The 16855-nt window shown below is 33.2% G+C and overlaps 1 protein-coding gene across 2 annotated transcripts in view; it reads left to right on the forward strand.

Annotated features, from left to right (window-relative positions):
- The first annotated feature begins 7932 nt into the window (after positions 1-7932).
- The window catches only part of LOC149580475 (putative L-cysteine desulfhydrase 1), a 52514-nt gene continuing 43591 nt past the window's right edge, over positions 7933-16855 (forward strand). For both annotated transcript variants that reach the window (XM_089813869.1, XM_089813861.1), the window contains exon 1: positions 7933-8462. In XM_089813869.1, coding sequence (XP_089669995.1) covers positions 8076-8462 — 387 coding nt within the window. In that variant the 5' untranslated portion in view covers positions 7933-8075. The remainder of the gene's footprint in view (positions 8463-16855) is intronic.

Here is a 16855-nt window from a genome sequence, read left to right on the forward strand (position 1 = left end):
GTTTAAAATCGATTATCGGTCCACATTAATGTAACCCAGAATGATTATTAATTGCTTACTCATAAGTAGATTATTCAAATTCGAATGCTAGGGTTTGTATATAAAGATGAATCCCTAGGTCATTTAAAGTTTATGAGCTCATATCATATTTTAATAATATAGTACCATTCAAAAGCATCTAAAATAATCATTACATTAATTTTTGCACACATAAGGATAAATACATAAACATTTACGCATGTGTTTCATCTTGTTCAAACATCATAGGGTTGACATATATATGGTAAAACTATGATCTAGACATGTAATTTCTCTAACTTGATAGTAGTTCCAATCAGTGCTTTGAAAACTACATAGTCTAGATTCATATATGTAGATAGGTTTTTGAACTACAACCAATTACACAAAATCAAGGGGTGTATCTTTGAAGATCAAGGTTATATTAGGATTGAGGATGTACAAATTGAAGGTCTCAAATTGCTTGGGTTGTTTTAATCCTAAACACTTTACAATATATGTTTTAGTTTACTAAATTCTATTGATATATTTATTTGATAATATATTTCTATAAAACTCATAAAATGCACTTCACTCTTATATACAAAACTTAAATGATCTATCCTTCTTAAGTAAGCTCAACATATTTGATCTCACTCTTAAATCTAAATTACTTGTAATATAAATAATTTTAGTACAACCTATATATCATATAGGGGAAGGGTACCCATAGCCATTGTAGATGACTTTGTGCACCCTAAGCTCTTAAAATAAATTTTGATGATTTTTTAATATTGTCTTCCACAAGACTTAAGATCTTAAAACTATTGTTTCCACTTATAGGTAGTTACAAATAATGTAGACAATGAGATAATTATGTGCATAATTGTGACATTTTGTCCTTTCACAACGATACATAATACCTACTTATAGATGCCCCAATAACCATGTACTCCAACCACTCCAAAAATGTGCACATCTAATCTAGCACATATTAATCTAATAACTAATACATATTCATTAAATACCTATTTTGACCAATACTAATGCAAAAATATCTCTAAATTTAGTAGGTATCAATAGAATTGTACATCTCCTTGATTTAAATATTAAAACTTTAACTACTAGGGTACAAGTAGACTACTATTGATACATGAAAAATATATTAATAAAGAGCTATCAGATTTCCACAATCCATAAGTATTATATTTAGTTTATGGATTTGATTGTGTGAATTTCTTATCATCAATGTTTCGGATCACACTACATGATCCATCATCAGGATATTCATGCAAATGAAGAGAGGAGAAAAATCTTATCTTCTCTTCTCTCTTCATTTGCATGAATATCCTCATGATGGATCACATAGTGTGATCTGAAATATTGATGATAAAAAATTCACACAATCAAATCTCGAAACTAAATATAATATATTAATAAATTTTTAGTTATCAATTTTTAATATCTTAAAAATTAGAAAAATTGTAGGAGACACCTAAATATGCTACATATGAGATGTACACATCTCACCTCTTATAAAACTTGAAAACTAATAATTGAGAGAGGCATCTAAGTGTGCTACATATGAAATATACATAACTTTAGTCCTATAAAATTTGAAATAAATGATTATTGGACATAGACAACTTCCCCTTCAAGATAATTTTTTTCTCTTTAACAAAATGGCTATACAATTTCAGAGGGAACAAATAACTACCACAGTATAACACATCTAAAGAAAAACTTTCAATGTTCTATAAAACTTGTAGCTTGATTCGTTGAAGCTAAACATCATTCTTTTAATTCATCTCAGTCCCAGCCTATAGTTGAAAAGCAAGTGAAGTTTGAGAATAAAAAATATTTGAATGCAACTTCCTAATGAGTGTTATTAGGATGATTAAAAAAAAATTTGCACCTATATCTCCATATTTGAGACAAAATGACATGTTTAACTCCATTAGCAATGATATTAACTCATAACTCAAGAAGGGCTTCTCCCCTATCTAGTTTATGTTGAAAAAATAGTTGATAAATCATTAAAAACTAAAAATTATTTCTTGACAAAGTGACATACCCAAATAATATCGCTTATATTTTCTGCCCTTTGACAAAATGGACAATTAAGTGGTTGGACCATTAAACATTTTAGCACGTCTATTGTGGGCATTTTGCAATGTAAAATCTTCCAAGCAATTAATTGTGCATCTAAATTAACTTTCAATATCCATATTTGTATGAATATTTTTTACCAAATTTTTTCATTAAACCTGCAATTCCATTTGGAATTCTATTAAGACTTTTAGGGAAAATTGGGAAGCAATTGCAAGTAAACCTTTTTAAAGGAAATTTTAGAAAATGATATGATAACAACCATAGCCAATCTTTGTACAAGTTGTAGTGAATAGAGGTGTATAATTTCATGCTCATTCCCAACAGTACTAAAGACCAAATAAAAATTAGAAAGGTTTATTTCTTATTAGTTAGATTGAAAGTTTATTTTCATATTAGTTAGATTGAACTAGTCTTTAATAGACTACCATAACAACAAAAGTTTTGTTATGAAAATCTCAAGGATCTTCCATATTATGGATTCCATTTTTCTAGATGGTATAAGACTATTTTGAAAAACTTAAAGCAATGAGCTGATCATAGTAGTGGATATGGTTATTCCATTAAAGAGAAGAAGATGAACCATGTTTGAGTGAATTTTCTTTCCATTTCAAAAGATAACAATTATGTTGCCAAGCCTTCTATATAGAGTGGAGGGAATGATAAAGTTTAATTGAAAAAAATGAAACATGAAGAATCTTGTCAAGTCATATATATACTATCATTTACCTTAATTATGATGATTTAATGTAGTTTCACATAAGAGATTTTCATAAATCATCTCCGTAGATGACTCTAACAATCTCTTTGATAACCAAACAACACCCTTCCATTGTGATATTGCTATAAGGATTTAACTGTGTAGTTTTTGAGTCAAGCACATTGACACACGTTTCATGAGTAGTGATTCACATGAGTCCATCTCTCATGAGAATAAATGGAACACTTAGCGCTCATTGGATCTAGGTGATACACACAATGGTCAAGCACCAGGGATTTTCTAGGAGGTCAACTATTCTAGTACTACTCCAACTTAAGCACACTTAACTACGAAGTTTTCTCCATGGTTAAACCTACTTTTCTCATAACCCCATTTGCAAAACCTTAACCAAGTGTTGTACCTTATGAACCATTCATTAGGAAACACTTTAAGCTCATCAATTGATAAGTAGGAGATATTTTCAACAAGTAGTCAAATTGTGATATTTTTATCAGGGTTTAACCATGTAGTTTTTGAGTCAAACTCATTGACCCATGTTTCATAAGTAGTGATTCACATGAATCCATCTCTCATGAGAATAAATAAAACACTTAGCACTCATTAGATCTAGGTGATGCCCACAGAGGTGAAGCACCAAAAAAAATATTTGGAGGTCACCCATCCTAGTACTACTCCAGCTTGAGTGCCCTTAACTATGAAGTTTCCTCCATGGTTAAACCCACTTTGCTTGTGACCCCATTTGCAAAACTTTTGCCAAGTGTTGTACCTTATGAGCCATTCATTACAAAGCCCCTTAAGCTCATCAATTGATAAGTAGGAGATGTTTTCCACAACAAGTCAAATTGTGATATTGCTAACATGATTTAACTATGTAGTTTTTTAGTCAAACTCATTGATCCATGTCTCATGAGTAGTGATTCACATGAATCCACCTCTAATGAGAATAAATGTAACACTTAGCACTCATTGGATCTTGGTGATGCTCACAAACATGAATCATCGAGGCTTCCTAAGAGGTCACCCATCCTAGTACTACTCCAATTTGAGCATAGTTAACTCTAGGGTTTCCTCCATGGTTAAACCCACTTTGCTTCCAACTCTATTTACAAATCCTTCACCAAGATCCAATTAGTGCTAAGTTCCATTTACTCTCATGAGAGATGGATTCATGTGAATCACTACTCATCAAACATAGGTCAACGAGTTTGACTCAAAAACTTCACAGTTAAATCTTGATAACAATATCACAATTTGATTTAGCATGGAAAATATCTTCTACTTATAAATTGATGAGCTTAAGGGGCTTTCTAATGAATGGTTCATAAGACACAACACTTGGTGAAGGTTTTGCAAATGGGGTTGCAAGTAGATTAGGTTTAACCATGCAAGAAACTTCATAGTTAAGCATGCTCAAGTTGGAGCAGTAGTAGGATGAGTGACTTTTGGGAAGTCCTGGTACTTCACCTCTCTAAAGATCAAATGAGTTCTAATCATTCTATTTATTCTCACGAGATGGATTCATATGGATCACTACCCATGAAACATGTGTCGATGGATTTGACTCAAAAACTACTCATTTAAATATTGATTCTTACTATAGAAAATATCTCCTAATTGTTAATACCCTTCCATTCTTAGATCTATGAGTTCCATACCACTTTTACATTTAGACTAACACAAGAAGCCTATGAAGTTATTGCCATCCCATTCTAGCCAATGGAATTTGATGATGAAAATAGGATGGTTAATTTTAGATTATCAGCAAAGAAGTCTCACGTAATAGTAATGCAAGTGTCTCCTACTTCCTAAGTTTTGTAGCATGTTGGGGAGTCCACCGGACAGAATTTGATGTAACAATAGAGAACCATAGTGATATGTAACTAGGGTGTATTTTGGAAGTATGTGTTGTTTGTTGGATTTTGTAGCTAATATAACAAGGATGCATAACGTCAAGTTCCTACCGAAAGCTTATAAGATCAAAGTATTAAAATATTAAGAATGTATGCAATATAGCTATGTTAGTAGAATGTCAATTGATTTCTTATTTTACAAGTTGTGAGCTCATAGAATTTATAAATATATTTTTAATAACGAATAGAATTGAAATTTTAAGAAAAATAGAGAATAAGCAAATCTTCCAAATTGCATTACAATAGAAGTATCCCTAACACATGTTAAAATAGTGAATCTCATTATCAAGAGGCATATTCTCTATATTTATTTCATGCCTCACTTGCCATTGTTTTACCTTGGCTTTGGTAGTATACTTATCTTTTCTCCTTGTAGACTGATTGAAAAAAAGAGTTGCTTTAAATAAGTAGTAAATGCACCACTGAGCATACTCGAAAATGTTGATGTTATTAAATTTGATCCAAAGGCCAATAAAAAAGCTTTTTGAAAAACCATTAAATTCATTTTACTTTTATCCTTACTCTAAATGGTTAAATTGTATAGTTTCTTTGACATTGTCATAAATAAGAAATGGCAAAAAAAGAAATTTGAAAGTTGTTCAAGGCTTCAAGCTACAAGATGTTTTTTTTTTCAATTTCACAATAGATCAATAGGCTTGGCAATAGTTAGTTGTATTTGCATAATCCATGGGTAGGTGATGCAACTAAGAAAAACATTTATCATGATAGAGAGGGGGAGAGAGTTGTTCACCAGTAAAATGTTACACAAATAAAGAATAAAGAAGCATAATGCAGCTAAAAGGAGGAAGAACTATTTAACTATAAACCGGGATGCAGGTAAGTAATGAAGGGCAATTGAGGCATATTTTAAACACTACGAATGGGATTAAATTAGTATTTCTCTAAGGTGAAATATATTTTATAGGTTTTATATTTTCCCAGATTAAAAAAGGCTCGACTAAGATGGGTTTTGATGTGGTTATTTTAGCATATTTATTTGATGAAAAATAAATCATTAAATTGTTGATTTATTTCTAGAATGTCTTGGCTTCTCCTACTATGGATTTTGAAGATAGATATTGAAACAACTTCTTAATAAAATAAAAAAGAATCTCTATTTTCATTTACATTGATAGAGTTAACTCGAATATTTTTAATTAATTCTTCTCATATTGATTGATTGCATTAGGGTAGATACTAAAACAAGCCTTTATTGAGAGCGTTATACAGTAACAAAACTTTGAAGTATAGAAGAGTAATACACACATTCACTTTTTTTATCTGGGAAGCTCATGGCGCTACTTCTACAAAGAGGAAAACAAAGATCAAATCAAACAACATTAAAGAATAGAAATTCTGGCTTTACACAAAAAAGATAAAAAGGATTTTCAAAAAGTGAGTTGATTAGTCCTGAGTCAAAGATCCATGTGCCCTAAAACAATACACAACACATCCATTCAATTTTCCCATTCATCCACAAATCACATCCATAGAACTTATTCTCTATGGAGAACATAGAACAATCCAAAAACAAGTTTAACAAAGGCATGTGCTGATTCGAAATCTTGTAGGCACTAAATCAATTGTGCACACGAAAGGTCTAATTTTGTATAAGGTTCAATGCCCGCATTAAAATTAAACAAGGTGAACATTTACATGAATCTCAAGATTTTAAAATTGCATTTTTCTAGACCCATCATAACGGATCGAGCCAAAAAGAAAAAACACAATAACCTCAAAATTCCACGAAACATTAGAATCTCAAACTCCCGTACAACCCGAAATTATTGCGAAAATAAAACTCATGGCTTCAATCAACCGATAAATTATATCAAATATAAATTACTTGAAGAATGCTATTGCAGTAACAAGTATTACTGAAATTCTTGAGCCCAAAATATCGCTCACTCTCGAGAAACTGGTCTCCTAGGGCCTTCTCCAGTTTCGAGCCTGTGGCCCCCATTTTGCTAATGCTATCAACGCCACTATTTTATTTAGTGGATGGCCTTTGACAACACGTGTAATCAAATATCCATTTCAACAAACCGATTATAAATCGAAACATACATCTTGATGGGCCATTTTATCAGATCAGGGAACAACAAAATTGACAACTATTCTATATTGTGATTTCAACACATAGAGAAAAAATAACAAATTAAAAAAACCAAGGCTCACATGGGGGAAAAAATGAGGTTTTGGCTTTTGCACTAGTCCAACCCCAAGGAGCTACTAGCACCACAACTGCTTCAATTTTCCAGTACGTAGATCAAAACACCAAAAAAGAAAATGAAATAACCCTTTCAGTACTTGAATAAACAAGGCTCAAAAGTTACACACAATTCTAAATCAAATTCAAGAAATTTTCATTGCTTATAAGGACGATTGAATGCATATTTACCTTAATCATCTGTGATGAAAACATAAATGAGCTCTTCCCATCAAATCATCCTATCGATGGAAGCACCTTCGGGAAGATAACATGTGGATAGATTTTTTGGGCAAAAAATAGATGTTTCCAGAATGTGTTGAAAGGAAAAAAAACATGTGGGCATATTTTTTTTGACAAACATTAGATGTTTGTAGAAATTGCATTAAAATAGATGTTTCCAGAATGTATTGGAAGGGAAAAAAAACATGCGGACACATATATATGTATATACATTGACAAAGATTAGATGTTTCTAGAAATTGCATTAATTACAACCAACCACCAATGCTAGATTTTTTGAAAAACATTTTAAAAAGTTAATGTTGATGAAAAATATTTCATTTTGATATCAAGTAATAAATATTAGAACTGTTCCACCCATATCACTGTACTAGCTAATAAAAAGAAAAATAATAAATTTCAGAAAATAAAATAAAATTAGAAACATTATAAATATAGAAACATTTGTAAAAATTCTAAAATTTGATTGGTTGAGGGAAAAAAAAAAAAGTAGCATTCAGTGAATGCTATAGTATCTGCCTGTGGCAGGAACTAAAAACTGTAATGCCGGAACGATATGTGCTTTCGAGTCGTTATCCATGACGGAGACTTCATAATTTAAAGGATGTGTGATTGTTTTCACAAATTTACTGATAATTGATTTTCATCGAGTTGTAATTAATATATTCATTCTGAAAGACAAATCCAACCACAAATTCTTTAAAATGATTCCTGCACTTCAAATTTGGCTTCTATATATGCATGAAAGAAAGTTAAGAATCTTCAATAGAACAAATAAAATCAGGAATGCTTAGTGCTGAATGCAGTGGGAAGAAAGTAGAACAAAGTCCGTTTTCTCTGATAGTCGGGCGGGCCAAAGAAAAGAGCTAAAGCTGCTAAAAATCTTATGGAAAACTGTGGCACTTCTGATATAGCAGATGGGTCGGAAGAAACGTTTGTTGTTGAAGAGCAGCGATCCAAGAACAGTGTTGAAAGTGATGATTGTAGTGACGATGAGATGGGTTTGATCAGAAGAGAGTTTGAGCATCATGAAAAGGGCGTGGCCAGAATAAATAATGGGAGTTTTGGGACCTGCCCTGCTTCTGTTTTGGATTCACAGGCTAAATGGGCAAGGCTGTGGCTGCAACAGCCCGATAAGTTCTATTTTGGGCCTCTGCAAGAAGGGATTTTGCAGTCTAGGAAGATAGTGGCACAGATCATCAATGCTGCACATGTGGAGGAGGTCTCGTTGGTGGACAATGTCACAACAGCAGTTGCAGTTGTGCTTCAAGAGGTAGGGATAATTTTAAGGAAGCTTCTAAGTTTTTCCCTGCTTTTGATTTCCATTTTTTAAATGTCTGATCATTGTCATTCCCCCAATTTTCTCAAGATTTCCTGGCTAGGTCACTTCAGTGTTGAATTTTCAGTCTTCAAAGTTTGATGATGTAATTTTTTTTGCCTCAAATGCCTTAGGTTTGGTCTTATGAACCTTTTTTAAATCAATTTCCTTCAGATTTCAGATGATTGTGCAATTTTTGGCTGTCTAAATTGGAATTGAATACAGTGTTAGTCTGCTTCGGTGTAGATTTTGAAACGCTCAATAATATATATTTTGTTGAATACAAAGTGGAGATACACAATTAATAGAATAAAAATTAAAGAATGCAAGTTAAAGAACTCAAAGAATCGTATTTACGTGGTTCACTGAATGTTGAATTGGCTACGGCCACAAGGAGAAGGGAAAATCTCTGTATTAATATCTCTGTTTACACATACAGCAGCATGCTTACTTCAGCTGTGCAATGAATTATTACATTATCCACATTGTTTTAACAAGACTCCAAAAGGAATGCCAACAATTATGAGGAGGGGAAATTGATGAGAACTCCAAAAGGATTGACTGTTGGACTTCACTATCCAACAATCTCCCACTTGAAGTCCAAACACTGCTGCGAGTTTGGCAAATGTTTCTCCACTTCAGTTCTATTTTCTCATCTTGACAAACAACACTCACGCTAGTGCAAGTAGTTAACATGTCATCAACATATAATTGTAATAAAACAAAACCACCATTATCCAAAACTTTGCAGTAGACACAAATTAGATTCGCATCTGGTGAAGTGTTGCTTAGCCATGAAGAAATCAAACTTTAGGTGCTACCATGGTGAAGCTTGTTTGAGCTCTTACAAGTTTCTTTTCAATTTGCAATACAAATTCTCTTGCCCTTTTTTCTCAAAACCTTCAGGTCTCTGCATATATAATTCCTCTTGTAGGTCACCATGGAGAAATACAATTTTAACATCAAGTTGTCCTAACCAGTGTTCCCAAACTCATTGTGAGTTGAGCGAGTTGGCAAGTAGAGTCAATCCTGCCGAGTTTTGACAACTTGGCTGCTCGGCTCGTTGGGTTTTGACCCATGACTTGCCTAACTCAGTGAGTGGGCAAAACTCTCCCAACTCTCCGAGTCTAAGGATGCATAAATCGGTCGAGTCCAAGCATATGCCTACAAGTTTACAATTCAACACTTGGCTTAGGGGGTGAGAGGATTTATTCAAATATAACATTTAAGTATGAGTTAATTTCCTTTCTTATACTTTGTGATATTTGTATAAATATTGTCAGGATGTTTGAGATAGGTTTCAGCTTAATAGGAGTTATGATGCAAAATCTAGATGTTGGGGTTAACCAAAAAAATTCAAACTTAGCCAACTTCCAAGATTCATCACACTTTCAGCACTCTAACCCCCCATAACCTATCTTGGCTTGGCTTTCTAAGGTCAAATTGAAGCTAAAGCAAGGATTGTCTAAAGGTTTTAGTTTTTAACTCATTTCATCCAAAATCCCTTTGGTTTCAATTCCATTGTAACGCCCCGCCAAGGGATCCAAAAGAATTAACCTAGAGTTTCACTAAGTTTGCTAAACATTTTTTTTTTTTTTTTAAGTAAGAATGTATAACATACACATCAAACACATAGTAGCGGAAGCAATAACATGTAATCATCAACAAACATACATCACAAGTTACATTCCTTAAGGATCCCAAGACGTTGAGTCACATTTAAATTTAATTAAATTCTAAGTCTAACAACTACCACATCCACATGAAAGAATAATAAGAAAGTCCAATGTCCATAATATACATTTGTTCTGAATGCCTCTTGGCAATTTAATTCGGAATGCTCAATCATCCACTGTACATGTCACAGGGTAGGAAAGGCTTAAAGAATATACATATGTAAAGATAAAGATACATCATCCTCAAATCCATGATACAAAGTACAGTAAAATAAATGAAACTAATAACATACCTGATACATCCATACATCCATAATGATAAAACATCTATCATAAAATCTAACCATCCATCATAATAATCCAAGAACATAGTGAAGGTAAATGCCAACCAAGAAAGCTCCAGCCACGGTGACCACGGACGAATCTCAATGGTAAGAGTAAAAAGCACTACCACTTGACAGCGTGGAACCTAAATGGTCCACTCCCACCGCGCTGAGGAGATAGTCTCAAGTCCCAAACAAGGTATCAAAACACAAAACACAAGTACTCTCTAAGTCTGAGAAATCCTAAAAGTATACTAACTCAAAGGTTCCAACATAGAATGACATCTAGACCTAGAGGCACCACAAAGACACGTACGAAACCTGCTATGCAAGCGGGAAAGTGTCATCGCAAAAGTTACGTAGAAGTTACCCGAGCAATCCCTTAGGAATCCCGGGTCCCTAGTGATCCCTGCGGCCACTAGTATCCTCTCGTACTGACGAGGCATACTGTGGAATGCAAGGTCGTAACCAAGCGTTCTCTCTACCCCATCCTAGCCTGTATTAGCACTCAAGGCATGGGAGAGAACATACAATTATCTTATTAGGTTCATTTAAGTCAGTATTTAGGTGAGATGTTTTCACTTGTTAAAACAACTTACAATGGGTTACTCCAGGCAGCCTCTTAGGGCCCCGATCCCCATTGCAAGCCACTTCCCGACACTACACATAGATAACCTACCCTAGGCTCATGAAATCACGAATTAAAAAATCATAATAAAATCACCTCAGTCCTATACAAGCGACTGAAAAACATCATAAAAGATAAGCCACAAAATTTACATCAGCTCTTCATGAGCAACAGATAAGTATCAAATAATAATCATATGATCACAACAGTTCTCTATCAACAACTGAAGGCATCAATGATAAATCACAAAATCTAATGGTTCTCCAATGAGCAACCAGAAAGTATCCCACTAATAAATCACAATACTGATCAAAGACTCCAAAATGGTCAAGTCAACACATGACATCATCAAGAACATAACAAACACTTCAGTCCTCTCAACTGACCGAAAAGAAATCCAAGTATAACTGATCGAGACTCAAAAATGGTTATCAAATATAACTGATCGATGACTCAAAAATGGTTATCCAATATAATTGATCGATGACTCAAAAATGGTTAAGTCAGGTATCTTATATACATACACTTCAGCTTCACACCAGGAAACTGGAAAGCATTAACAAACAGTAATCACAAACATGTCATAGAGCATATCAACACATCACCAGGGTTGGGTTTAAAAGATCGAGATCAAATCAACATAACATCACATTCACATAATCCCCGAGCCTCTGGTAACAACCTAGGACTGGTCAATACTAGCACAAATCCCAAAACCTCAAAACACAGACGGAACAATAAAACAGTACAGTTCATATCTTGGGTTTGATTTCAAAAACACAATAGGGTTAAAAGTAAAGTTTCAGTTTGAGTTTCAAAGTATGTTTCAAGTAAGAAGATTCTTTTATTACCCTATAGTTAACCCATATATTTGTTGAATGAAAATAAGGATTTATTCCCATAATTCTCGAAATCAATTTTTTAAAAGATAAATATACTTAACATTATTAAATGTTATTTATCAATTATTAATTAATTAATCAACAATCATTAACAATTTTCTTTAAAACAATATATATATATAATTAATTAACAACTAAAATTTATAGTTTAATCCTCTTAAAAATTATTATAAAACTTATTATTAAAATAATAATAAAAATTATTAATAAAATTATAATTAATATTTAAAATTTATATAAAGTAATTTCAAAGTTTATATTATTAAAACTTATATCAAAATCGAATTATATATAACAAAGGCATATAATAAAGTTTTATAAAACAAAAATTACTAGCGATTTAATAAATCGTTATCTGTGCAGGGTACTACAGCGCAGGGTACTGCTGCCGCAGCAGTACATACTGCGATACGCAAGTGGCAGGGGGTGTGGGTCAACGACCCCCCCCATATAACACATATTTTATTTTTGTTTTAGTTTAATTTAATTTTATTATTATTTATTTATTTATTTTTAAAACAAACTTTTAACTTATATTAAATTCACTCATTTAAAATATAAATTTTTTTATTAATCAATTTCTTGACATTAAATTTTAATATTATTGTTAATATATATATGTATATATATATACATATATATATTTTAATTTAATTAATTTATTTATTTATTTTTAGAAACATTTACAATTATAATCTGATAGAGAAAATAATTCCAACCCTACAAATATTCTTTTTAATCTCAAAACTCTCCCCAATTAATTCTATCTCTACTCCATTTTAATTCAATTCTAAATCCCGATTTAATTTTGTTGAAGGATGTTCCTAAACAGTTTTTCAATCTAGATTACAAATGAAATCGAATAGCAAAAGATCCAGAACGAAGAAATGATATATTCAAGAAGACAAGATTCTTACAATCATGAAGTAGACAGAACATATTAAATTTCTTAAATCATTTAGGGGTCAAAATACCAGACCCTACCTGAACCTGATGCTAATACGCAATCCCCAAAATCTATAAGAGAACTCGCTCCTCTTCAATAACTTTCTTCTGAAAATCTTTCCTAGAATTCTCCTTCTGAAATTTGCTTCCAAAAACCCTCTCCAAAATTCCTGTCTCCAAAATTCACGGTCCAAATTCGTGTCCCCCAAAAATGAACCCCAAAGTTGTGATAAGGAGTTTTCTCCTCAAATCGGGGCACTAATGGTGCATTCACCCGAGAGGACTCCTCCAAAATTAACTTTTATTAATCTTTTCTTTATCTTTTTAATGCATATTAAATGAATCATTAAATAACTTTATTTAATTTTTCCACTTGACTTCTATTTTTAATCTTTATTACTTTTAAACCCATGCGCACTTTATGAAATTAAAATAACATTATAATTTCCTCTTATTTTATCTTTTTAATTAATTTCTTTATTTTCAACACATGCTCGCATCATGCAATCTTACAACTTTTAATAATTAATATATTTTTACTTTTTACTTTATTTTAGAAACTTTAATTGATAAAATATTTAATTAACTTGAATAACAATAATATTTAGCATTTATTTAAAAATGAACTCTAAATATATTATTATTAAATTAAATGAATATTATTATCCTTAAACTTTTATCTCCAAATTTAATTCTCTTTATTTAATTAATTTCTCAATTAATTAAATATAATTAAATATTAAAATATCATAATAATTTTTTATTAAATTAAATCATTAATTAATCCTTTTAATTAAACTTAATTAATAGAAAATACATCAAGGACTCATAAAGTAACATACGAAAACCCATCATAGAAAAATACATACTAAATCAAACAAAAGGGTTATAATCACGAAATAACATCATTTGATGCATTCAGAGGGTACTTAACTCAGATACTTGCCCTAATTATCAATTAGGACAATTGGCTAAAGGGTTTAGGAATTGGACTTAAGAGTTTATCTCCCCTCTCTTACCATTGAGATAATGCGATAGGGTACGCTCATCCTGGCAATTCAGGGAAGTCGATACCCGGTACCTACAACCTGCATAAAATCCACGCATGTATAGACACAATATTCTAAGCTAAACAGACAATGGCAGGAAATGGTGCATCGTGTAGATCCCGACTAGCAAGTGACTACAATTCCCTTCCTTAACCACATCAGAAACACCATACATAAAGAAAACAAACACACACACCATACACATGCAGTATGGGGTAAGTATCCATAAGAAAGCACATGTGATAATAAACCATCTAACTAATCATCATCGATAATTGAAAAAATTGAATAATCATCATACATGCATGAAATATAGAGTACCAAGTCATCTCATCATATAATAAATTGAGTGTAAAACAACATCTGATAATTTGAAAGTAATGCTACTAAACATCAAGTATAAAACTGGCCTAAAAGAGTTTGGCAATTAAAACAAAATGTGAACTAGGGGTAGGCACTACATCCACCCCCCCTAGACTTAAGCTTACTCCTGGAAGCGTACATGAATGATAAAACTAAGGGTCTCACTGTGTGGGTCCAATGGGAACCTTTCCTCTACAGGAGGATATGTCTCCACTGAGAACACTCTTTGGGATCTATCCATATCACCAACCGTAGGTTCTGAAGCTGCGGGTCTCAGATCCAAGGGTTGAGGTTTCCTTTGAGGACAATGAGACACCTTGTGTCCACGTTGTCTACATATGAAACACTCTCCCTCGAAGCTCCTCTGAACTTTAGGTGCACTAGTCTGCAAGAAACTACCCCCACTAGGATAAGGCTGAACACTCCGAGACTGTCGATCATACTGGTTGGGCTTGTTATGATGAACCTTGTGATAGTTCCTAGCATTGGAACCATCGCCACCACACTGTGCTGGAGGATAAGTACCTTCCTACCGTTGGTTACCCCCAGAAGGAGGTTTCCTATTGCCACCTACACCTTGATTACCCAGATATGGCTGGTAGCGCTGGTGGCGCTTATTACGCCATGCATTACGAGCTTGACGAGAGTTCATGCTCTTAGGTCTATGCTCAGGTCCTGCCCGAGGTGCTCTATCATGGTCATGAATAGGAGGTAGGCGATCAATGATGGTCTACAAAATTTGCCTCAGATCATCCTCCTCAAAGACAACTTGTTTCTCTCTACACTACTCTTCCTGATGCTCACTGACATGCTCTTCCCTATTCCCATCTTGGATAGGTTCTTCATGGATAGACTCATGGACACTGATAGCTCTGTCTCGTCCATGGCTTTCACCATGGTCCGGGCTATGGCTTATAATAGAAGATCTCGCCCCAGCTATCATCCTACAATAATATCCAGATACAAGATGGTATCATAAGCATACACATATACTTTAAATCACTTAGAGCAATATAATTCTGGTTTAATAGTAAATTGAAAACCATATTGATCCAACATGCGTCCTTACTAACAAATATTGAATTTGACCACCTAAACTCTCTAAACAAAATCAAGATAATACTCCCAAGGATAAACAAAAACACACTACTTTAAAACATAGACAACAGATACATGTTTTACAAACAAGCTAGTTTCAATTTCCAATTTGACTATAATTTTGGTTTAAGTATAACTTTAGTTTTGAAGTCTAAGTGTTGAAGTATGAAAAATATGCAACTAACAATTTAAGTTATGTTTTAGTTCAACTAGTTTCAAGTTTCAGTTTGAAAGAGATACACATAACAGTTTAAAGTTTTCGTTCTTGTTCAATTAGTTAACACTAGTGGCGTTCCAATATACCCAGAGCTCCCAATGTAGAAACTTGGGCTCTGATACCATATGTAACGCCTCGCCAAGGGATCCAAAAGAATTAACCTAAAGTTTCACTAAGTTTGCTAAACATTTTTATTTATTTATTTTAAAGTAAGAATGTATAACATACACATCAAACACATAGTAGCAGAAGCAATAACATGTAATCATCAACAAACATACATCACAAGTTACATTCCTTAAGGATCCCAAGACGTTGAGTCACATTTAAATTTAATTAAATTCTAAGTCTAACAACTACCACATCCACATGAAAGAATAATAAGAAAGTCCAATGTCCATAATATACATTTGTTCTGAATGCCTCTTGGCAATTTAATTCGGAATGCTCAATCATCCACTGTACATGTCACAGGGTAGGAAAGGCTTAAAGAATATACATATGTAAAGATAAAGATACATCATCCTCAAATCCATGATACAAAGTACAGTAAAATAAATGAAACTAATAACATACCTGATACATCCATACATCCATAATGATAAAACATCTATCATAAAATCTAACCATCCATCATAATAATCCAAGAACATAGTGAAGGTAAATGCCAACCAAGAAAGCTCCAACCACGGTGACCACAGACGGATCTCAATGGTAAGAGTAAAAAGCACTACCACCCGACCGCGTGGAACCTAAATGGTCCACTCCCACCACGCTGAGGAGATAGTCTCAAGTCCCAAACAAGGTATCAAAACACAAAACACAAGTACTCTCTAAGTCTGGGAAATCCTAAAAGTATACTAACTCAAAGGTTCCAACATAGAACGACATCTAGACCTAGAGGCACCACAAAGACACGTAGGAAACCTGCTATGCAAGCGGGAAAGTGTCATTGCAAAAGTCACGTAGAAGTTACCCGAGCAATCCCTTAGGAATCTCGGGTCCCTAGTGATCCCTGCGGCCACTAGTATCCTCTCGTACTGACAAGGCATACTGCGGAATGCAAGGTCGTAACCAAGCGTTCTCTCTACCCCATCCTAGCCTGTATTAGCACTCAAGGCATGGGAGAGAACATACAATTATCTTA

The sequence above is a fragment of the Cupressus sempervirens genome, chromosome 1 (assembly GCF_028749045.1).
Source record: "Cupressus sempervirens isolate cs-2001-9-10 chromosome 1, ASM2874904v1, whole genome shotgun sequence".
Lineage (NCBI taxonomy): Eukaryota > Viridiplantae > Streptophyta > Pinopsida > Cupressales > Cupressaceae > Cupressus > Cupressus sempervirens.